This window comes from Giraffa tippelskirchi, chromosome 7 (genome assembly GCF_054371585.1).
Source record: "Giraffa tippelskirchi isolate mGirTip1 chromosome 7, T2T-mGirTip1v1.2.pri, whole genome shotgun sequence".
Lineage (NCBI taxonomy): Eukaryota > Metazoa > Chordata > Mammalia > Artiodactyla > Giraffidae > Giraffa > Giraffa tippelskirchi.
In genome coordinates this window covers 151,642,823-151,667,896 of record NC_137281.1, presented here as the reverse complement: position 1 = coordinate 151,667,896, position 25,074 = coordinate 151,642,823, and the positions used below count along the sequence as shown (strand labels likewise).

At 37.4% G+C, this 25,074-nt stretch overlaps 1 protein-coding gene across 34 annotated transcripts in view; it reads left to right on the top strand.

The window, feature by feature from the left end:
- CEP128 (centrosomal protein 128) overlaps positions 1–25,074 on the top strand; it is a 459,693-nt gene that overhangs the window by 391,546 nt on the left and 43,073 nt on the right. For 20 of the 34 annotated variants that reach the window (XR_014059631.1, XR_014059638.1, XM_081510600.1 and 17 more), the window contains one exon: positions 2,341–2,364. The exons of the other annotated variants lie outside the window; for them this stretch is intronic. Coding sequence is in view for 18 of the 20 variants with exons in the window: in XM_081510600.1 (XP_081366726.1) it covers positions 2,341–2,364 (24 nt within the window). In the remaining 2 variants the exon portion in view is untranslated. The remainder of the gene's footprint in view (positions 1–2,340; positions 2,365–25,074) is intronic. 34 annotated transcript variants of the gene reach the window in all.

Sequence of the window (25,074 nt, the reverse complement as noted above, 5' to 3'; positions counted from 1 at the left end):
GGCTGGCAGTTCCAAGATCAAGATGCTGGCAGGTTCAGTTCTTGGTGAGGGACCTCTTCCTGGCTTGTAGACGGCCATGTTCTCACTATGTCTTGGTGTGGCAGAGAGCAGAAAGAGAAGCCCACATTCTTGTGTCTCTTCTTAGAAGGGCACTAACCTCCGGAGGGCTGTCTCCTCCTGACCTGATTACCTCCCAAAGGCCATATATCCAGAGGCCGTCACTTTAGGGATTGGGGTTTTCAGCCTGTGAATTTTCAAGATACAAACATGTAGTCTATGACAGTACACATTCCTTTTAAAATCCTGTAACAAATATTTAAATAAAATAAAGATACTAATACATAAATCATATGAGTTTTATCTTTCCCGAACACTGAGCTATGAATTCAAACAGAATTTAATTCAATTGTACCATTTTGGCATCATGTGAAATCACTGATTGCACACCAGCTATATGTGTGTTTTTAAAATATGCTAATTCTAAATAACATGAGCCCCATAAATACATGGTATGGGGAAAACTTTAAGGCCCAAATAGTGGCTGTAAATATTTTCAGCCTTCCAAGATGGTTCATATAAATGCAGCACGACCCAAAGACTGTCTAATGAGGTTCTGTTCAATCTGCAAAGGATGATAAAGCTTTGCTGAATGGTTTTGTCCCAGATGTACTGTGAATAAGATGCCTGGTAACAATAGATCAAAGCCCCCTAGAGGCACTATATGCATTTATTACGAGCTACTCAAATGTGACAGTACCCCAGTCACCAATAAAATAGCAGTTATTTTACAAAAATTATGGGGGCGACGGTGAGGTTCTCTCAAGTATGGCAACAAAATGCAATTAAACAGATTATACTGCTAAAAACAGTCTGCTTTGGGCTGCTTTTGCATAATATTAATATATTCGTTTAACTTGTGCCCACACAGCCAAATGTTTAAAGGGGCAGAAATGTCTAACCTAGTTTCCCAGTCTGAATGTTGGAGGCTGGGTTGCAGAAATCCTCAAAGGCAAGGCGTCTGTGTTAGGTGAGGCTGGGAGAATCTGGGGGAGGGGAGGGCAAGGTTAAGCTCCTAAGGGTCATGGGTCCCTGTCAGTGTCTGCAGGGTCTCAGAGATCTGAGCTCAGTGGCTGTCTGCACCATTTTCCCACCTTACCCTCTAGCACAAAGGGTTAATTTAATTAACAAGAGAGATCCAGATTGAATATATCTTCTTCAGCTGCTTAAAATGAAAGAATAGAAAAACGACCTTCATCCTCATAAAAAGGATGATCTTACAGTTCCTTGAATTTTCAGACTCCTCCCAAATTCAGCTTTTTTTTTTAAAAAAAAAAAAATCTTTTTGTGTATAGCTGTTTAGCTCTGGGAAGAGTTGAGGACGCAGCTGTTGGACTGAGAATGAAACCATTCTTAATCATTTAGCTTTTAAAGCAATATTATCAATGACCCTGTTAAAAAACCAATATGTCTATGAATCCTTCTAAGATACTGTAAGTAACAAAGCCCCACCTGGGTTCAGGACTGCCTGCGTGTAACCCATCTTTCTTACTTTTCGTGCCTTGTTTCAGTTAACCGTGTACTTACTAATTTTAGTTGGTGATATCGTTCTCATGTCTGAACTTGACTTCTATGAGAGCGCACTGTGTGCTATATACCTAGCTGAGAGCAAGTGTGTGCTGAATCCCTTTTTATGTCACTACTGTTGTCTGGTGGGTCATGTGTTCCGATCTGTCTAATAGCTGCTGCTGCTGCTGCTGCTGCTAAGTCGCTTCAGTCATGTCCAACTCTGTGCAACCCCACAGACGGCAGCCCACCAGGCTCCCCTGTCCCTGGGACTCTCCAGGCAAGAACACTGGAGTGGGTTGCCATGTCCTTCTCCAATGCATGAAAGTGAAAAGGGAAAGTGAAGTCGCTCAGTCGTGTCCAACTCTTTGCGACCCCACAGACTGCAGCCTACCAGGCTCCTCTGTCCATGGGATTTTCCAGGCAAGAGAACTGGAGTGGGGTTCCATTGCCTTCTCCGATCTAATAGCTATATTTTATTAAATAGACATAATTTTACCAGTGCAGAAGTCTTAAATCTATTTCACTTAGTAACTAAGCCTGAATTCATGGTGTTTACGATTAAATTAAACCTTGTAGTCCTAACACTAGTCAAGATGAGAAAAGTAATTGTTTTATGACTATTTTTCTCTTAGAGAGATTATCCTGAGTAGGAGTTTTCCTCTTTTACATTTGAAAAATGTTAATAGAAGATAAATGGAAAAATCTGAAAACTAAACTTGAAATGATATTTTAATGGCTTTGTTTTTATAATTATATATTATGCTTTATTTGCAGGACCGTGTAAATGCCTTAGAAACGGTAAGTTGGGTCATTTTCTTTCTCCTTCTGTCAGAATTACTGCTGGGTCCTGTTGTGGATTTCAGAGCACTCCCCAAGGGAAGCAGTTCCAGAAAGCATTTCTAAAACTTCATCTAAGATTCAAAGGGAACAATAAACTAAACTATACCTGAAAGGTATGTAGATACAGACTTTTAAAATGAAAAAAACATTAAGAAAAAAAAAGTGTGTCTGAATGGTCACTGCTCTCTCAAGACAAATGGTGCCAATATATACTAATTTATGGAAAACACAATTAGCTTAAATGTAATTATGTTTATATGTTTCTATATTTCCCAATCACTAAAAGGACTAGTTGATAAGATACTGAATTGGGATGCCATTTTATCCTTTGAACTTTTCAAGTGTAGACAATCAATGTTTTTTTCCATATCCAAATAATGGTAAAAGCTGGTTAGCCTTTTTTTTTTTTTTTTTTAATAATCTTGCTTGCAGGAATCTGGTGTTAGTAAATTGTTTTTTTAAGGGCACATATGTAAAGGTTATATGCTTGCCACATTTATTGGAAAATGATTTACATATTTTTAAAAAGAAAAAAAGAGGAGAAAACTTAGTGTTTAGCAATAAAGTAATGGTTAGATAAAGTGTGAAATTCTGCCCAACATGACACAATGATTATGGAAAAGGCTTATTATATAATGTTAAATGGAAGCAAATTTAAGATATAAAATGACATGTATACTTTAATGATAACATATGGTGATAGGTGTATGAAAAAAGAATAGAAGCAAGCAAACCTCATAATAGTGACTTGTTGGAGAAGAATTAGGGCTGTGATATCATTCAATTCTGAAGTTTTTAAAAAAACATGATTTTCTAAATAAACATTTGTGTGATAAAGCCATACGAATTGAAAGAATGGTAGAGTAAATTATGGTACCATCTATGATGAAATATTGTTCAGCCATAAAGTGTCATATGTTCAAAAGTAAATATATACAGAGGGAGATATTTAAAGCTATATAGAGAATATGATGTAAATACTTGGAAATGTATATTTTGTGTTAAAAACTTTGAAAACACACAAAATATTGAATGACTTGGGACTAGTCATTTTTTTAATGTTTTTCATGGGAAGGCAAAACATAAGCTTTTAAACAATAAGCTTAATAAAGAATAAAATATTTAATTTGTATAAGGAAAGGAAAGATGCTAATAGAGCACATTTTAGTCCTATGTAAGCAAGTGATTTTGATAGACAGCATCTAGACTCTAGTGAGTAAATAATCTATTCCCTACTTTTAACTGGGTCATTTGGAAAATACACTTGATTTTCTCAGTTTTAGTATGATGATACTGTAAGTGAATAAAATGTTTAGTGTTCCTCTACATGTATTTTACTTACCCTTAGAAAATGTCTTGCCAGTAGGATCTGGCTTATAAATTAAATGCTCTTTATAAAAGTGTGAACAAAAGCAGAAAGTTTGAGGACCTGAATGTAGCATACAAAATGCCACTTACACATTTAGTAAACCACTTATTTCTTGATTCCTTCATCTGTAAAAATATAATTAAACTTGTTATATCAGATTGTTGTGAGAATTAAGAGAAAAATATATGTGAAAATATTTAGGACCAAACAAATGTTAGGTTAACATTATATGATTGCTTTTTATTTCTTTTTGAATCATTTTAATTATACCAATATGTCAACATACAACATAAAGCCTATAAAATTTATTAGTATTTGCTGGTCTTTGTTATTTCCATAATCTCTTTACTAACAGAGTACTATGGTATAAAATTTTAAATGCTTTATTCTAAGTGTTCCTCTAGGAATAAAGGTAAGAATAAAAAGTCATCATGAGAAAAATAAAACCGGTTAAATGAACTAGGTTTTTTTTTTTTCATTTAAACAGTGGCAGTTTTCTCAAGATGGTTTTAATTTGAAATAATTATAAGTTCAAACCATAAAAATGAAAATGCTCAGTAATAACGTTAATGCTTAAATGTTATGAAATCCTTTGACTTCACATAGCATTATAAGGAGCAGATTTAATATACTTGGTAGACTATTCAACTGCTAAAGTATTTTATAGTTCATAAAATCACATATGCTGGCAGCAGTCTCCAGACCATGTATTATTCTCTCACAACTCAGCAGTTAAACAGTAGAAAAATGTTGGTGGTCTCTCATTTGGTTTAGTTGGTATTAGGGTATATAAGACATCGAATGTAGGATATGTATTCTGGTGATACAGATCTGCAAAGTTTGAAATTTCTTTATTCCATTATTGTACTTGAATTAATTTTAAAGGGTTCAGTATGTATAATACCCGAAAATAAGAGCAACTTAATTTGGCTTGTCATCAATTATCTATATTCTTAGGTCACAGTTGTCTCTATTTCCCTTCCCTTTGCTTATCCTTCCTCTTCCTTCTTCACTAGCAGGTAAGCATCTTGGATTACAAATTACATTTTATTTACAAATGCATCAGCAAAGCCTGCAAAAAATTTCTAACATATAGTTGAAAATCAATAAACATTTGTAGAATCAGAGAATGAATATTGAACTGAATGTGTATAACCCTCACACAGACTGTTCTTAAGAACATAGGTATACACAATACTGATAATTGAGAGGAAAAAGTACCCAGAAGCGTATCAATTGATTATTTTTTCTCTAGACTTTCTGATTAGTATCACACTTTATTTGGTGTTTCATGAAGCTCCAGTGATCGTCATTAAAGTTTAGTGTGAGTTTTTCTAGGAAGGAACCACCTTCAGCCACAACGTAGTAGGTTGGTTACATAAATAAAGTTAAGTGATTACCTGAAAAAAATCTTGGTTGAGAGCCTCCGTTCATGGGCCATGGATGGGACTCAGTAGTGGATATTTATTGGGTACTATGGTACTACGTAGACAGTGAAGAGGAGAAAAGGAAAATGAATTGTGATCAGTTCTCTCAAGGAACTTGCACTCTAATTAAGGAGAGAAGTTACTTACATATAAATTAATGATGTAAGATAAATATTCAATGTCTACAACATGTGAATGAAACAGTGCATTTTGTAGAAGGCATTACAAAGAAACTATCATTGTAAAATAAACTGACATCATTGCAGTCTAGGTTCATCATGGAAAAGCATACCTTTTGTAGTTTGAGGTCATGGTGGAAATTAGATTCATCCCTAAAATGGGAAGAATCAGTGGTGTCAGGAAGAAAGAGCCAAAGAAGACATTTTATATTGGGGATGGAATCAAAGTTTAAAAGCAATAATGAAAACAAGAGTTTGTTAGAAAGATATTTTTTAAAAATTTAAAGGCAAAATCACGAAATCATGACTCACATGCAAATATAAAATGAACTTATGACAAATGAGTTTAACTCACTAATTTAAATGAGAGAATGAGCTAGATGTTACTCACGTAAAGAAACATTCAAAGAGCACCAGAGTACTGCACTGAATTAAAAATAGAGGTACAACTGGCTTCTTCCATGGTGGAGGAAGGAAATCAATTGAACCCCCACCCTGGATAAAATTTATTTCATGCCTGTGTACAAGAATCATTTGCATAGCAAGTTATAAATAGCTCAAAGACAATGACTGATATAGAGATCCCATTGAATCAAAAACGCAGAAGGATCTGCTAGGCAAAAACTAGTTTTTCATTAAAGATACCCAGTAAGTTTTTGTTCAGTTTCAAAGGCTTTCACATTTTTTTTCTTACAGACTCATTAGCTATAAGACTTTGAGAGAATAACGGACATTTTGGAGTTTTAAAATACAAACCAAGGAGTTTAGATTTGGTATCAGGCATACAGGATATTTCAAATCCTCAAAGATGATGCAGTTAAAGTGCTGCACTCAATATGCCAGCAAATTTAGAACACTCAGCAGTGGCCACAGGACTGGAAAAGGTCAGTTTTCATTCCAAGCCCAAAGAAAGGCAATGCCAAAGAATGCTCGAACTACTGCACAATTGCACTCATCTCACGTGCTAGCAAAGTAATGCTCAAGATTCTCCAAGCGGCTTCAACAGTACATGAACGGTGAACTTCCAGATGTTCAAGCTGGATTTAGAAAAGACAGAGGAACCAGAGATCAAATTGCCAACATCCGTTCAATCATTGAAAAAGTAAGAGTTCTAGAAAGACATCTACTTCTGCTTTATTGACTATGGCAAAGCCTTTGACTGTGTGGATCACAACAAACTGTGGAAAATTCTGAAAGAGATGGGAATACCAGACCACCTGACCTGCTTCCTGAGAAATCTGTATGCAGGTCAAGAAGCAACAGTTAGAACTGGACATGGAACAACAGACTGGTTCCAAATTGGGAAAGGAGTACGTTAAGGCTGTATATTGTCACCCTGCTTATTTAACTTATATTCAGAGTACATCATGAGAAATGCCGGGCTGAATGAATCACAAGCTGGAATCAGGATTGCCGGGAGAAATATCAATAACCTAAGATATGCAGATGACACCACCCTTATGGCAGAAAGCGAAGAAGAACTAAAGAGCCTCTTGATGAAAGTGAAAGAGGAGAGTGAAAAAGTTGGCTTAAATCAACATTCAGAAAACTAAGATCATGGGATCCGGTCCCATCACTTCATGGCAAATAGATGGGGAAGCAATGGAAACAGTGAGAGACTTTATTTTTTTGGGCTCCAAAATCACTGCAGATGGTGACTGCAGCCATGAAATTAAAAGACGCTTGCTCCTTGGAAGAAAAGTTATGACCAACATAGACAGCATATTAAAAAGCAGAGACATTATTTTTCTGACAAAGGTCAGTCTAGTCAAAGCTATGGTTTTTCCAGTAGTCATGTATGGATGTGAGAGTTGGACTAAAAAGAAAATTGAGTGCTGAAGAATTGAAGCTTTTCAACTGTGGTGTTGGATAAGACTCTTGAGAGTCCCTTGAACAGCAAGGAGATCCAACCAGTCCTTCCTAAAGGAAATTAGTCCTGAATATTCATTGGAAGGACTGACGCTGAAGCTGAATAATACTTTGGCCAGCAGATGCGAAGAGCCGACTCACTGGAAAAGACCCTGATGCTGGGAAAGATTGAGGGTGTGAGGAGAAGGGGACGACAGAGGATGAGTTGGTTGGATGGCATCACCAACTCGATGGACGTGAGTTTGAGTAAGCTCCGGGAGTTGGTGATGGACAGGGAGGGCTGGCGTGCTGCGATTCATGGGGTCACAAAGAGTTGGACATGACTGAGTGACTGATCTGATCAGGCATACCAGTGGGTTTCTACCTGAGTGCCAGTTCCTACTGGTGGGCATAGTACTGACTTATTGAAACTTTCTGTTGGAAAGGATTCTGGGCTACTCCTTTGAAAAGAATTGCTGTGATTGCTGTTCATTCTCTGTCATTGGCATTATAAGGTCTAAAGGTGAGAGTTGGTAACACATCTATTAAACCAAAAGGGAGTATTAATGGTTTTTAATCAGGGATTGTGGCATGGTGAACATGTGCACAGGGGTACAGCGGGAGTGCAATAGTGAAAGGCTGCAAGTAGGGAAAGGGAAAGTGTATGTGGAGATCATAGAGCTTTAGGAATGTGCTTGGAAAATCAGGAATTGGGACAGTGTGGTGCCAGAAAGGCAGAGTTAAAGTGAGTACCCTTATTTCTAGGAAGGAATTAGTACACTTAGTAAGTGGGAGGTTGAGGGCGAAGAAGAGGTACAGGCAATACAGTTAAGACTCACTTTTTGGAAATGAAAGGGAAGGGGGAAGCAAACTTGGATATTCAAGTCTGTTTTTCATATCACCCCTCAAATCTGTCTTCATTTTCATTTCCATAAATGCCATGATAATTTAGATTCTCATACTTTTGTATTAGTTAGAGTTACCTTGACCTCAGTTAAGAGAAATCCAAAACTAATTATGGGTGAAGTAAGAGAGAAATTAGTTTCACTCTTGTGTAACAGTCCAAATATACTGTGCCCATAGCAGGTAGGGTGTCAGAAATTCAGGCTTCTTTTGCTGTTTTGCTCTACCATCTTCAGTATATTCCTTTTCCCTCCTGATCTAAGATACCTGGTTCAGCTCCAGTCCTTAGATTTGTGTTGTAACTAGACAAAAGAAAGAAAGGGAGAGAATGTATGTAGCTTGCCCTTAGTGAACACTAGAATTTGCACATATCATTTCTGTTCATTTCTGTGCACCAGAATTTAGTGACATGATTATTAGCTTTAAGATTCATAAAGAACCGAATAAGCCATAGACTTTTGGAAATTTCAAAGTAAACTTCTAAACAACTCAAAGGTCAAAAAAAAAATTATAGTGGAAAAGGAACATGCTCAACTCAGTAGGAATGGGTATAACCTTTGAGTTAAAATCAGAATGTATAAATAATGGAAATTAAGAAACTATTCACACGTTAGCATGGATGCAAAAGTATACACAGAATATTAGCAGAAGAAATCCTGGAATGTATGAAAAGCATAATTAATCATAAACACTGAAAAATTACCAATTTATCAATTGAGTTTATTCCAGGACTTGAGTTTGTTTAATATTAAAAAAAAAAAGGTCAGTGTGATTGAAACAGATTAAGGGGAAATAAATTTAATAAGATCATTTCAATAGATGAATAAGAAGCATTTATTCCTTTGATTGGGCTTCCCAGATGGTGCTAGTGGTAAAGAACTGACCTGCCAATGCAGGAGACATAAGAGATGCAGGTTTGATCCCTAGGTCAGGAAGATCCTTGGGAGAAGGAGATGGCAACCCACTCCAGCACTCTTGCCTGGAGAATCCCAAGGACAGAGGAGCCTGATGGGCTACAGTCCTTAAAGTTGCAAAGAGTCAGACACTAAAGTGACTTAGCATGCATTCCTTTGATATCATTATCATCTTCATAAACCATTTAACAAACCAAGAATAGAAGGGAACTTCCTTAATCTGATACAGGCCATGTGAAAAAAAAAATTCCATAGCAAACCTCACCTTAGTATTTTAAAATTTCCTCTTTAAGACCAGAAATGAGCAAAGGGTGCCCCATTCTGCAGTTTGTATTACACACTGTCTTGGTGGTATTAGCCAGAGCTGTAAAACTATCATTATTTGCAAATAATAGTGTTGTTTGTATAAAAAGCTCTAAGAATTTGTAATTAAATTATGAGAAGTAGAGTTTAACAAGTTTGATAAAAACCACTATATGAAAGCCCATTTTACTTCCAACTGCAGCAAAAATTCCTAAGAAAAGGTAATTAAAAGCAATATATCAATACAAAAATAACAAAGAATGCAAAATATGCAGCAAAACATCTTAACCAAAAATTCAGTCCTTTATAGAAAGACACTAGAATAGCCAAGATACTTCTGAAAAAGAACAAGGTGGGAGTGTTTTCCTAACATATGTGAAAGTGAGAGGCGCTCAGTCGTGTCCGACTCTTTGTGACTCCATGGTCTATACAGTCCATGGAGTCCTCCAGGCCAGAATACTGGAGTGGGTAGCCTTTCCCTTCTCAGGGGATGTTCCCTACCCAGGAATCAAACCAGGGTCTCTTGAATTGCAGGCAGATTCTTTACCAACTGAGCCACAAGGGAAGTGAGATATATATATATCATATATCGGTTTATATGATCAGATATAAACATATATCATATATATATATAGCAGTTTAGTTCAGTTGCTCAGTCATGTCTGACTCTTTGCAACCCCATGGACTGCAGCACGCCAGGCCTCCCTGTCCATCAGCAACTTCCGGTGCTGACTCAAACTCATGTCCATTGAGTTGATGATGCCATCCAACCATCTCATCCTCTGTCATCCCCTTCTCCCGCCTTCAATCTTTCCCAGCATCAGGGTCTTTTCCAATGAGTCAGTTCTTCTCATCAGGTGGCCAAAGTACTGGGGTTTCAGCTTCAACATCAGTCCTTGCAATGAATATATTTATATAAAACCTTATTAGAGCTACTGAAATTATGATAGTATAGTCTTGACACAGGAATATATAAATAGGTCAATGTTATCATACAGAGAATCCAAAAACAAATTTTGTACCTAGAAACTTGATGTCTGACACACTGCTCATCACTACCAGGGGAAAAAGGGTAGACTTTTTAATAGATGATATGAAAACAAATGAAATTGAACCCCTATCTCAGATGCAAAAGTGGTTGAAAGCCTAAATGTGAATGATGAAACTGTAAAATTTTAAAACACAGTGTAGTTTACTATCTTTATGATCTTAGGACTTTGGAAGATTTCTAGGAGGAGGGAGGCACTGAAAATAGAGATGATAAAGGAAACGACTGATGTGACCACATCAAAATTAAGAACTTCCATAAATCAGAAAGACAACATAGAAAGGATTAAAAGCAATCCACACTTAGAATTTATTTGTAGCAGAAGATATAACTGACAAGCAGTTAATGTCCATATCAATTTGTATACAAATCTTATTGCTCAACAAAGCAATTAGAAAAGAATAAACAACCCAGGTTTAAAGAAAAAGGGTAAAAGGCATGAGCAAGCATTTCAGCTGAAAAAGAATCATGTAAGAATATATTCAGCTTCATTCGTAATCAAAGAAATACTAATTAAAGCCACAAAAATTGTCATTTTCCTTTATGTACATGTTTTATATACTCATTTGTATTTATGACATTTCACCAAAAAGCAAAGAGAACAGAAACATGTTAGCAGTCCTTTTCTTTTTCTTTTCTTTTTATAACAAAATGATTAATGCTGTCCTGGACAGTAATTTCAAAGAGAGCTGGTGAGTTAGAGCATGGCCCTCCTGTAGCTCACTCCCAGGAGTACACAAAGATCTTTGAGGGATAGTCAGACACAAGACACAAGAAGGTTTAAGAGAATCAATTGCACCCTCAGTTTCTACCTGCTCTCTTAAAATAGCTCTGCTTGAGGAGGCCCTCTTACCTTTCATAACCCACCTCCTCCCACTTCACAGAAGAAAGGCTTCCTTCTCCCTTGATGGCAAATGCCCCAGGCTCTTCAGGGTGCCAGAGAAGGGACAATTCATGATTTGGGTGCCTTCATGTCCTTTAATAAAGTCACTAAAGTAAATCTTCTTGTCCTTCTTGAAGTGAAGTGAAGTCGCTCAGTCGTGTCTGACTCTTTGCAACCCCATGGACTGTAGCCTACCAGGCTCCTCCATCCATGGGCTTTTCCAGGCAAGAATACTGGAGTGGGTTGCCATTTCCTTCTCCGCTTGTCCTTCTTGGTCATACATATATTTTTGATAAGAACAAAGAAGTTGTATTAGATATACGGGCTGTTGAGAATGAGTTGTTCTGAAATTGACTTGTATTGTTAATTGTTGTTGAGGCCGAGTAAAGATAGTTTTATTTAATGACCGCACCTCTTCCACCACCCTGTTATAATCAGAGAATGTATAGCTCCAGAAAACAAAGTTAAGAAGTGTTGAAAAGAAACTGTTGAAAGCCAGTGTCTTATTTCATCCAGGTGACAAACTCTGGCCTGTCTCCATTCCTTATCTGTCTATCTCTCTTAGAATTATGATTGAAAAGTGAGATGGTTGTCACAAGGACACATTAACACATTACGTAGAATTGAAAAATGAAGTCAAAATTTTTTTCTGCCAGAAAGTAAGGCTGATTTGGCTGATTGGTTTGACAGTGAGAACTGCCTTTGCCAGTCTGCAGCTGTAAGGTTTGAATGCAAATATATTTAATACTGAGATAAAATGAATATATTAAAATGTTGTACTGACAGAACAGTATTGAAATTAACAAGATTTTAATTTTTTTCATATATTAAGTTCAATGAAATATCTCTGAGTGAAAAAAGAACAGTTGTAGTCATTTGACTAGTCTTGGTAAATAAAGTCTTTTAGATATACTTTCCAGAAACAGAAAGTGAATGACTCTGATAACTACATTACGATTCTTTGGCATGTCAAGTGGTTTCTAATTCTTTGCTAGTGGAGACAAAGTTTACTTACCTTTCAGTTGTCAATGCTTTCAACAACATTGAAAGAAGACCTAATCGAGATGGTAGATCATTAAAATTAATTTTTGATGACAGATCGCTATGTAATCTTTGCCATAAAACTAGGAAGGCTTTCAAGAAATTGAGTGACATTTTTATAACACAACTGCTTTCATTCTCATGTACTTTTCTATGTGAACAAGATTTCTCTGTGAGTAAATCTATAGGAACAAAAAACAGAAATAGAAATGAAACCTTGTCTTATTGAAAAAAAATTAGCATTTACCCTTAGACACATAGGCTAATTGAGTACAGGAGAAGAAGGAGTTATATCCATCCCAGTAAGAGATATACATTTGGAAGCCCTTGGGGTTTTTTAACATTTCACATTTAATTTTTTCTAAGAAATTTTAATATACATAATATTGAATGTATGATAATTGAATCCATAATAATGTGTAGCACTTTGAGCATTTTGGTCACAGAGAGTTTTAAAAATCAGTTCTTCTCTCTGTATGTATGCATTTCTGTTACAGAGAAGGATGGAGTGTGTAGGATAACCAAAAGTCCTGCAAGCATAAACGTATTGTATATTAGGATAAAAATCTGTGAGGGAAAACAGAGTTGAAATCAAAGTGAAAAGGAATCATATAAAATCTGTCTTTTAAAGAGAATACTATTTAGTTATTTTGTAAATGGCTAAGTGGTGGTAAGAAATTAATGAAATCTGAAGTTCACTGGAGGAACTGCTCTGCTGGTCCTGTGATTAAGACTCTTCAGCACTCCGGGTGCAGGGGCCCAGGTGACCTCTTGTTAGGGAACTGGATCCCACATGCCTCATCTAAGACCCAGACGGCCAAATAAATAAATAAGTGTTCTTTAAAAATAAAAGTAAAGTTCACTGGACAAGTTAATATGAGTAATATAAAAGTTTTATTTGAAAATGGCAGTATTTACTACATTCCAGAATTTTCATCCTTTACGGCTTCCTAAACTTATGATAAAAACATCTCAACAGCTTAAAAATGTATGTATGGAAGGGGGGGGCAAATAAGGGGTATACATAGTTTAAATAATTGTTTAGGGAGGATATCATCAAATGTTGAAAAGCACTGACTTAGAGCAAATGTGTAATTGTGTAATTGCAATTATGAGTGTTTAATCAACTTCTTAAATCAAAGTTACTTAAAACAACCTAAGTTTCCTATATTTTTAGGATATACTTACATAGAGATAACATGATTTATAGGATACATCCTAACCTGTAGCTTCTATGGAGAAAAATATGCACAAATTTTCTTATCTGAGAAAAACTACAAGATACAGGAAATCTCTTAGAAATATGATTTCTACTTTTAAAAATCTATTAGAGCCTACTCCCATCTCCAAAGGATTCATTCAGCCAGTTTTAATGATACCAGACTTGAACTTTGCACACCAGTTGCTCTTCAAGATCTTGATGGCCGTGAGTACAAGACTTTGCCAGCATGTCTCTGGAAATGGCGAAGTGATGCTGTGTACTCTGACTTCACTTGTCTACTGTTGTTGGGAATTTACTGTCAATTTTCTTTCCTTCACACTATGGTGTGTGTGTGCTTACTCAGTCGTGTCTGACTCTTTGAGACCCCATACACTGTAGGCAAGAATTCTGGAGCGTTTTGCCATTCCCCATTCCAGGGGATCTCCCAACCAGGGATCGAACCCGCATCTCTTGCATCTCCTGCATTGGCAGGCAGATACTTTACCACTAGCGCCACCTGGGAAGCCCTCACACTATGGGTCCAGCACTAACTGTGCTTCAAGCTACTCTATAGGCACATAAGTTGTTGAAGAAGAACCATTATTCTCTCTCTGTTAGGACACCAGATTCAGCTTTCAGGCACTTGGGAGTATATGGACCCAATAGAGTTAATGTACTGACTGAAGTGTCCCGGTTTAGCTCAGGAAATAACTGACTTGAGTATGTAAATGTGGCCAAATAATGGTTAATTATCTGCAGTGCTTCTTCTAAGTGTTTGTCAGAATCTTGAAGCTGAGTAAAACTTGCCTTTATCTCTTTATAAAGCCACAACTTGCTGTTTCAGAACCAAAGATCAGGCTAGGTTCATTTTTGGTTTTGCCAAGGCTATAAGCCTGTCATTGAAGTTGCCTGAAAGGTTCAGTCAAATTGGCTTTACCCCAAATAAAACGCAGTGTGCTCTGTACGGTTTTGACCCAGAATCAGGTGAACCTCAGCAGTTTTGGCCGAGCTACATTGTAAAATTTTGGATTTGTTCGAACTTGACACTTCCTGGGAACCCATTCAAACTGAAACCGGAAAAAGGTTTTGCACAAACCCTGTCCTGGCCCGTTCTGCCAAGTTTCCCACTGCTCTAATGTTCGTCTACCTTCTGTATATTCGCATCGAGGGCAAACGGAAATATCCTCATGAATCTCTCATGAGGGATCTTGGTTGAAACAATCTAGACATTCTCTTTTCACCACCTTGTCCCTGAACACAGAGCCTGTATTCTGCATTAGTATTAAAATGTGTATGTTTTCCAATAATGGGGTCAGCATCAAAGGGTTAAATTTCAAAAACATGACTGTGCTTATGTTCAAATGAAGAAAGTGCTGCTGAAACAATCGGGCTGTTTTATACAGAGTTGCAAACCTTGTGGCAAAAGGTGATGACCAATTTAAAAGTCTAAGACTTCCTTCAGTCTGCAGAAATGGTTTCTCAAAGCCCTGTCAAACTTTTCATACATGCGGTGACATAGGAAAAGTATCATTAAGAAATTATATAATGAATGCAGCTTCACCAGCGGATGAAGTTAGGGTTATTGAATTGCTCAGTGTTTAGAGGTCAGACTGACAGCTTCATAGTTGGTGCTGAGAAGTAGTCAGGATGCCCAACTGCTGGCTTGGTAATGTGTTTTATAGTCCTGTTCAAAACACTGTCAATAACAGTGCATTCTCTGGGTGAAAGCTCTTGCTTTGTATTGTGAAGATAATACAAGTGTATACTATAAAACACTTTCTGAACTATCTTTCTGAAAAACGTAATGCATATATTAAATGCCTTCTGTTCTCTTTAAGATAGCATATCTGGATGAAATCTCAGAATAATAGTGTATTACATTTTTTAAAGATCTATCCTAACTATAAAATGAAATATTGGTATTATACCCTTAATATATAGTTGGTGGGAGTAGTGCCTGTCACATACGTTTAGGGAGCAGCCTTTACATGAAAAGCTGATTTGGGCATTCTTCATTTTGTGTATCTAATTTTAACCAGTTGCATACATGTTTCAGCTGAAACTTGTTATATGCCTAGTTTAAAATGATAGAAAGGGATACAGTAAAACTGTATCTGATTTAGACTCAAAAAAGGTGGGTTCTGGTCATTTCCTCCCTGATAAGCAGGCGCATAACTCTGGGCAAGTTGTTTAACCCCTCTACATTTCTTTCTTTCTTTTTTCAAATAGTTGTGTTGGATTAGGTGATATTTTTAAAAGTCTTTTACCTAGTCTAGTCTGTGTTGTTGTGTATAGTCTCTCAGTTGTGTCCGACTCTTGCGACCCCATACACTGTAGCCTGCCAAGCTCCTCTGTCCATGGGATTCTCCAGGCAAGAATACTGGAGTAGGTTGCCATTTCCTTCTCCAGGGAATCTTCCTGACCCAGGGATCGAACCCAGGCCTCCTGCATTGCAGTCAGACTTTACCAACTGAGCTACAAGGAAAGTCTAATCTAGGAGGAATTAAAAAATTAATCTTCACAAATTTCTACCCTATGAAAAGTTTCTTTCAAACAATTTACTTGATTTTAATCATGTAAATGTATATTATAGATGTCTGTTGAATCCATGCCATTCAGTTTTGTCCTGGGGCACAGAGCAGATTAGGTCCCTGCTGCCCTGGACTTCATATTTTAGGGACTATTACAAGTGGAAGGATGCTTAGAGACCCTCATCAAAGCCACTCCACCTATAAATAAAAAGTCTGAGCCAAAGGAGTTTATGAATAGCCAAGTGTGGCAAAACTAGGGCTTGATAGAATCCAAGCATCCTGATGAGTGGCTCCCTGTTCTTTCCATTCCATATACTCCACTTGTGACTATTGAGAGTAATGACATGAGTGAAGAACGCTTTTTAAGTAAATATCTAGTGAATGATACAAAAGGAAGAGGAAGAGAATTAACAACCAGATCCTGTATTTACCTTGAGCGCGTCAAGAAGTAGAGTCATAAATACAACACTGACATTCTTGAACCATATTTAAAATTATCAAAATATGCCCACAACCTGATGGTAAGTGGGGTCTAATAAACCAGCTTTGATCTAGTTTTCTGCCTTGTGAATGTTGAAGAAGACAGCCGGCACGCCCCAGGTTGCATTACTAGTTCTGTCTTGAGCTTTCCCAGGGATATTAAATGCCTCCGTCCATCGTTTTTATTTTGTACTCTAATTCCACTTATACAACTGTTTGTAAAGTTTGTTTAGGGCTTTTAACAAACTTTGATCTCAGATGAAAGGCTGGAGAGAGTATAAACTGTCACTACTAGCACCATTAATATAAATATCCAAAATAGTCTTGTGTTAATTATTTAACATTAGTGAATGATTTTATCCTCTCATTGCCCCAAATGCATTATATTTGAACATCAAACAGTAAAAGACCAAACCATCAAAATAGCCCTTCCCTCATTATTCTCTTTAGGCTCTGTTCTTAATTATTTTGCATAGTTGGTGTTCCATCAATGATTTTCTGGAGCTTCTTCAATGTTTTTCTCTACTAGCACCTCGCTGTCTACCTAAATCCATAGCAGAGGCCAATAAAACATATCCTTGACTTGTTTGTTTCATTGTCATCAGACATTAACCAGATAGTTTAAAACACATTAAATATGGACTCATTGACTTAAAACACCTGGATTCCGTGAAGTAATTCCTTTATATCTTTTTCAATTCAGTTCAGTCGCTCAGTCGTGTCCAACTCTTTGCGACCCCGTGAATCACAGCACACCAGGTCTCCCTGTCCATCACCAGCTCCCAGAGTTTACCCAAACCAATGTCCATCGAGTCAGTGATGCCATCCAACCATCTCATCCTCTGTCGTCCCCTTCTCCTCCTACCCCCAATCCTTCCCAGCATCAGGGTCTTTTCCAATGAGTCAACTCTTCGCATGAGGTGGCCAAAGTATTGGAGTTTCAGCTTCAACATCAGTCCTTCCAATGAACACCCAGGACTGATCTCCTTTAGGAAGGAATGGTTGGATCTCCTTGCAGTCCAAGGGACTCTCAAGAGTCTTCTCCAACACCACAGTTAAAAAGCATCAATTCTTCGGCGCTCAGCTTTCTTCATCGTCCAACTCTCACATCCATACATGACCACTAGAAAAACCATAGCCTTGACTAGATGGACCTTTGTTGTCAAAGTAATGTCTCTGCTTTCAAATATGCTATCTAGGTTGGTCATAATCTTCCTTCCAAGGAGTAAGCATCTTTTAATTTCATGGCTGCAATCACCATCAGCAGTGATTTTGGAGCCCCCAAAAATAAAGTCTGACACTGTTTCCACTGTTTCCCCATCTATTTCCCATGAAGTGATGGGACCAGATGCCATGATCTTAGTTTTCTGAACGTTGAGCTTTAAGCCAACTTTTTCACTCTCCTCTTTCACTTTCATCAAGAGGCTCTTTAGTTCTTCTTCACTTTCTGCCATAAGGGTGGTGTCATCTTTATATCTGAGGTTATTGATATTTCTCCCAGCAATCTTGATTCCAGCTTGTGTTTCTTCCAGCCCAGCATTTCTCATGATGTACTCTGCATATAAGTTAAATAAGCAGGGTGACAATATACAGCCTTGACGTACTCCTTTTCCTATTTGGAACCAGTCTGTTGTTCCATGTCCAGTTCTAACTGTTGCTTCCTGAGCTGCATACAGGTTTCTCAAGAGACAGGTCAGATGGTCTGGTATTCCCATCTCTTGAAGAATTTTCCACAGTTTACTGTGATCCACACAGTCAAAGGCTTTGGCATAGTCAATAAAGCAGAAATAGATGTTTTTCTGGAACTCTCTTGCTTTTTCGATGATCCAACAGATGTTGGCAATTTGATCTCTTGTTCCTCTGCCTTTTCTAAAACCAACTTGAACATCTGGAAGTTCACGGTTCACGTATTGCTGAAGCCTGGCTTGGAGAATATTGAGCATTACTTTACTAGCGTGTGAGATGAGTGCAATTGTGCAGTAGTTTGAGCATTCTTTGGCATTGCCTTTCTTTGGGCTTGGAATGAAAACTGACCTTTTCCAGTCCTGTGGCCACTGCTGAGTTTTCCAGATTTGCTGGCATATTGAGTGTAGAACTTTCATAGCATCACCTTTCAGAATTTGAAATAGCTCAATGGGAATTCCATCACCTCCACCAGCTTTGTTCGTAGTGATGCTTTCTAAGGCCCACTTGACTTCACATTCCAGGATGTCTAGCTCTAGGTCAGTGATCACACCATCGTGATTATCTGGGTTGTGAAGATCTTTTTTGTACAGTTCTTCTGTATATTCTTGCCTTCTCTTCTTAATATCTTCTGCTTCTATTAGGTCCATACCATTTCTGTCCTTTATTGAGCCCATCTTTGCATGAAATGTTCCCTTGGTATCTCTAATTTTCTTGAAGAGATCTCTAGTTTTTCCCATTCTTTTGTTTTCCTCTATTTCTTTGCGTTGATCGCTGAGGAAGGCTTGCTTATCTCTCCTTGCTCTTCTTTGGAACTCTGCATTCAGATGGGAATATCTTTCCTTTTCTCCTTTGCTTTTTGCTTCTCTTCTTTTCCCAGCTATTTGTAAGGCCTCCTCAGACAGCCATTTTGCTTTTTTGCATTTCTTTTCCATGGGGATGGTCTTGATTCCTTTAGAGAACTGTTTTTGGGTTTCCTTATCATTTCTAATTAAGAACTTGTTTTGCTTTGTAATACCCTATTACATTAGACATTAGTTTTTCCTTGAAGAAGAGTGTATTTGTTGCTAGATGTGAAGGAGTTGACTGAAAGGGTAAGGCAAAAGCCAGGTGATCTCCAGATTTCTTAGAGAATTATTGGGATTTGGTGCCCTGAGAGTTAAAGGACCTGTTTGTGAATCCTGGTGCTTTCACATGGACAACTCACATAACCCCTCTTATCCCAATTTCTATGATCTCTGAAGTGAGCCCAGTACTTACCCTATTTGTGTCACAGATTTGCTGAGATGATCAGATGAGATAATAGATGGGAAAGTGCTTGTCTAATTTAAAACAATCATTCCTCCTTTATGTGTGCACTACCTTTACTGGTCACAAGAGCAATATGAGGGCTAGAAATATTTGGCTCATTAATTGAGACATTTGCATTCTAGTCCTAGTTTTCTCACATAGACTATGTGTCTTGGCACTGTATGTTATATACATCTTACTTCCAAAATTCAGTTTAGTTATTTCAAATTTAGCATCTGAGAAATTTAGATTTATAGTTCTTATTTAATAATTTTAGTTCAGCTCATTCCTGCCTCCAGATTCTGTTGACGTGGGATAGGACCCAGTAGTTTTTAAAGTTCCTTGCATGATTCCAGTGGGCAGTCATGGGTGAGAATTACTGATCTGAGCCATCTCCCATGTGCTCTTTAAGACTGGTCTTCTCCTGCCTTCACATCTGTTGGATGTAGTCCTGTTAATTTCCACTGAGTTAATTTCATGTCTTTTCTACCCATACCATCATGCATTCTGTGCCTTTGTTGTTCAGTCACTCACTCTTTACAACCCGTTGGACTGCAGCACTCCAGGCTTCTCTGTCCTTCACCATTTCCTGGAGTTTGCTCAAACTCATGTCCATGGAGTCAGTGATGCCATCCAACCATCTCATCCTCTGTCGTCCCCTTCTCCTCCTGCCTTCAATCTTTCCCAGCATCAGAGTCTTTACCAGTGAGTCAACTCTTTGCATCAGGTGGCCAAAACATTGGAACTTCAGCTTCAGCATCAGTCCTTTCAATGAATATTCAGGGTTGATTTCTTTTAACATTGGCTGGTTTGATCTCCTTGCAGTCCAAGGGATTCTCAAGAGTCTTCTCCAACACCACAGTTCAAAGGCATCAATTCTTTGGTGCTCAGCCTTTTCTGTTGTCCAGCTCTCACATCCATACCTGACTACTGGAAGAACCATAGCTTTGACTAAATGGACCTTTGTTGGCAAAGTAATGTCTCTGCTTTTTAATATGCTATCTAGATTTCTTGTAGTTTTTCTTCCAAAGAGCAAGCATCTGTTAATTTCATGGCTGCAATCACCATCCACAGTGATTCTGGAGCCCAAGAAAATAAAGTTTGTCACTGTTTCCATTGTTTCCCCTTCTATTTGCCATGAAGTGATGGGACTGGATGCCATGATCTTAGTTTTTTGCATGTTGAGTTTTAGGCCAGCTTTTTCACTCTCCTCTTTCACTTTCATCAAGAGGCTCTTTAATTTCTCTTCGCTTTCTACCATTATGGTGGTGTCATCTGCGTATCTGAGGTTATTAATATTTCTCCCAGCAATCTTGATTCCAGCTTGTGCTTTATCCAAATCTTTGCCTACCACATATTATTTCCAGTCTACTAAAACAATACTTGTGAGCTTCTTTCTCTAACATTATTTTTTAAAAAGATTCCAAGTATATAAGGTGCTTACTTTTAGCTTCTTACTAAAGTATAATCTTCTTGGGCCTAACTTCAGGGACACATTTGCCCAGTCATGAGTTTGCCAAATGATTAATTTTCTAACTTTAATAAATGTTAATAAATCAGCCAATCTGCAAAACAGTATGTTTGGAAACTAAAGCGTTTAAAAGTAACTCTGAAAAAAAATAAAAAAAATAAAAGCAACTATGTTGCTTTGTAAATCAGTATGTTGAGCAAATTGTCTATTCAATCAGTTTGCTTTTGGCTTATTGACTAAAATATATGAATTGCCTTCCTGCCTCATCCCTCTTCTTATTTCTCCTCTTTCCTGCCTTTGTGTTAGTCCCCACTTTATAACATCACACTCATTTGGCTGTTCACTCGTTTCTTTCATTCATTCTTCCGTTCGATAAATGACCATCAACTAACCCACGTAAAGGACTGAGTATAAAACATGGTTTATCTTACAAGGCAGCATAGGACATGTACTTCATGAACTACCAGACTTCATATCAGACTCCACATAAGTGGTTTACAAAGGCTCCCATCTCAGGAAGGAGAAATTTGGCACTAAAAGAATGAAGAGGATTCTGAGAGGTGACGGTAAAAGGCAAAGAACTTTGCCAAGAGTGGATTAATCTTTGCTAATACTGTTAGGGTCAGTTGGATCCAATCTTGGTCTTTTAATTTCTTTTGGTAAGAACTGAGTTTTTTCTTTTAAAATATCTTACAAAGCACAAAGAGAAATTTTCCTTATTTTTACATAGAAAAACTTCATTCTCTCTTGCAAATACCATATGGGTCTGTTGGAACCTATTATAAATCTAAGAAGGCTTCCCCAGTGGCTCAGCAGTAACGAATCCGCCTGCAATGCAGGAGACACAGGAGACCTGGGTTCGACTTCTGAATCAGGAAGATTCCTTAAAGGAGGGCATAGCGACCCACTCCAGCATTTTTGCCTAGGACGTTCCATGGACAGAGGAGCCTGGTGGGCTACAGTCCATGGGGTCACAGAGAGTCAGGCACGACTGAGCAACTGAGCACACATGCATGTAATCTAAGATACCTAGTGAATCTTGATGATCTTATTTTCCTGAAACACTTTCCTTTCTCATCATCCTAGAAATTATTTTATTGTTCCTTGTCAGTTGTTCCCACCCTGCTACAAGAGACCAAAATTGCACGAAGATGGAGGAATAATAGGATCGTGTAGAAGGATGTTGCAATAAGTGACCTAAATCAGCACTATTTCATGATAATTCAGTTTTCTTATTTTGTTGTCCAAAGTATATCAAGAACTGAAGAGTTTGAGAATCTTACTCCACCTTAGCCAGCTACACTTTCATGGATGCTGGAAGTAGACACGAGACTAAGAACTCGGTTACAGCACAGCTGGCCCCATGAGCTGCGTGTTTGAATCACTTCCCTTTGCCTCTCCAGTCCATCAGACGGGTCCAATGGGCTTGTTCATGCCATGAATTTGTGTTACAGCTGAGGAACCCTGAGCTTATGTCACCCCAGTCTTATAAAAGGAACTCCAAGAAATTCTTGGAGAAGGAAGTGGCAACCCACTCCAGTATTCTTGCCTACAGAATCCCATGGACAGAGGAGTCTAGCAGGCTGCAGTCCATGGGGTCACGAAAAGTTGGACACGACTTAGTGACTAAACAACAAGAAATTCTACCCAAGCTTTGCCTAAGAGGAAGACACTATCTCTATTTTCCAAGTCTGTTTGCTATACAAACATTCTTGAAAAGCTATTCTGGGACAAAAGCCATCATAAGATCTGTAGCAATGTCATGGAGAAGTACCTTCCATCAAAATACTGTATTATCTTTCAAGAAGAAGTTTTATAGTCTTTTTCATTATGATTAGTATTACGTTTATTGGATGCAGGTAGAGAATTTAGAATTTCTTATTTCCTCCAAAAAGAGCAAAGTGAAGAAACAGACAGAGGAAGACATTTCACAGCTATTAGATGAATCAGAAGATTAGTATAAAGGGACAGACAGCAGCATTCTAGATCCTAATGATGATGGTGAAATTGACTCTATAAACAAAAGTCAGATTATGAGTCTTCAAATGATAATATCCTATGTGATTTTGTTTTGCAAACTCAGGAATCAATGCACGAACAGTATAGTTTCTAAGGACAAAAAGGAAATAGGGTACTCTTAATCCAGTTAGTTATTCAACATGATAGACTTCATCATGCAATATTTTGTAACAAGAACATTTGCTGAAAGAATGTGTGACTGTACTCTTTCATCTTTATTTACATTTGTGCAACATAATTTACTTCCTGTGGCTCATAAATGGGCAAATACTGAAAGCAGGTTACATAAAAAGATGATGAGAAGGAAAAGATAATATAGAAATGAAAATCGTTGTTGGATTGATCATTCTAACTGATGCTTATAAATCTAAAAAATGAAAAAAATCTATAATTATCTGTTACAGAAGACTGCATTGTCAATTTTCTGAAAATTAGAAACTTATATTTTCAGAAGTATTGTATTTTGAAGAAGAAAGTGTAAGAGAACAAACCAGAAGTAACAGTAAAATAGAACTCATTAAAAGTATATTTGAAATTTGAAATCAGTATTTATAAGATGGGTATTTTTCAGAATCGTGGATGACATTTATTCAGTAGTCCATTGCATTCATACCTTCAAAACCAAGAGAACATGTAACATGTTTAACATCTTACTGAAATTTCTGTAACATTTTTTACCATCTGTTTTGGTTCTCTAAATTATTTACCAAGTAGCTAAATGTTTTTTTAAAACTTCACCGTGGGGTCTGCATTGTAATTGGTGACGACTAATTATCACTAATAAGCTAAAGATTAAGCTCAAGTACCTTGCTGTGTTCTGGGATGGGGGGGGGGGTGAAGCTGCCATTCTGTATTCCCATCTTCCTGTTTCTTTGTTTTCTGTTTGCTTGTTTTTGTTAAAAGTGAATCTCCTGTGGTTCCCGCAGGGTGCAACTTGCAGCTGACTTCAAGGGATATTACCTTAAATTTGATACACCCCATTTCACTATCAATAGACATCTTGTTTGCATCTCCAGAACATTCCTTTGAAGCAGTGGACCCCTCTAAGTTTAAGAGGGAGAGACCCTACATCTTTAAGTAGAGCTCCAGGGGCTTCCATGATGGCCCATTGGCTAAGACTCCTCTCTCCCAAAGCAAGGGTTCCATCTCATGTAATTGATGTTACATTTACAACTTCATAATTGTAAGAAGAGTGTGTTCCAGAACTCCTGATGCACCCATATACACTTGACAGGATATGGAATCATTCCCAAGTCAAATATAAATTATCTAATCTTTCACACTAGCAACTTTCAAAAGTATCATTGCATATATGTAGTTGCTGGATGTCTGAGAAGCAATTACAACACCAAATTCAATAAATATTTACTGTGTAGCTACTATGTAGATTTAAAGACTAGTAAATAAGGTATAATCCCTATACTTAAAATTTTCCAATTTAATGGTAAAAGGCAGTTAATGAAAAATCATAAATGTTTTCTCTCTATTGCTCTCATTTATTTTCATTCAGGATCCAAAAGAATATTCTTGAACTAAATCTAGTCAGCTTTAGCAGAATGAAGTCTGATGTAGTGAAGTCTGTTACAGTTTGATTTGTACGTAGTTGGGTTGGCCAAAAATCCATTCGGGGTTTTCTATAACATCTTATGGAAAAACCCAAACAAACTTTTTGGCCAGCTCAATGCTTAGTAAACACTGTTAGATAAAGGGAAGACCGGATATTCTTTTAAATTTCTGTATAAATGTGGTGAAATCCTGCCCAATTTCCAGATCATTGCATGTTTTCTAAGTTTTTACAACTTACTTTAAATGTCCAAAGTCATGTGGTTTTGCCTACTTTGTTTTCTGGCTTTTTTTTTTTTTTTTTTTGCTGTTTTTTTGTTTTGTTTTTTCTTGTTTTTTTAATGTGTCTAGTAGAGGTTGCAGAACTCATTCATTTTAGTTGAGTCTGTTAAAAAAGAAGTGACGGGAAGGAGCCCAAGTTCAAAATTTCAAATCGTTTTGGCAGGACCAACTCCTTTTCATACTAACCACCAGGCCACAAAGCTTCATTGTTGTCCAGTTGAATGAATGCATGG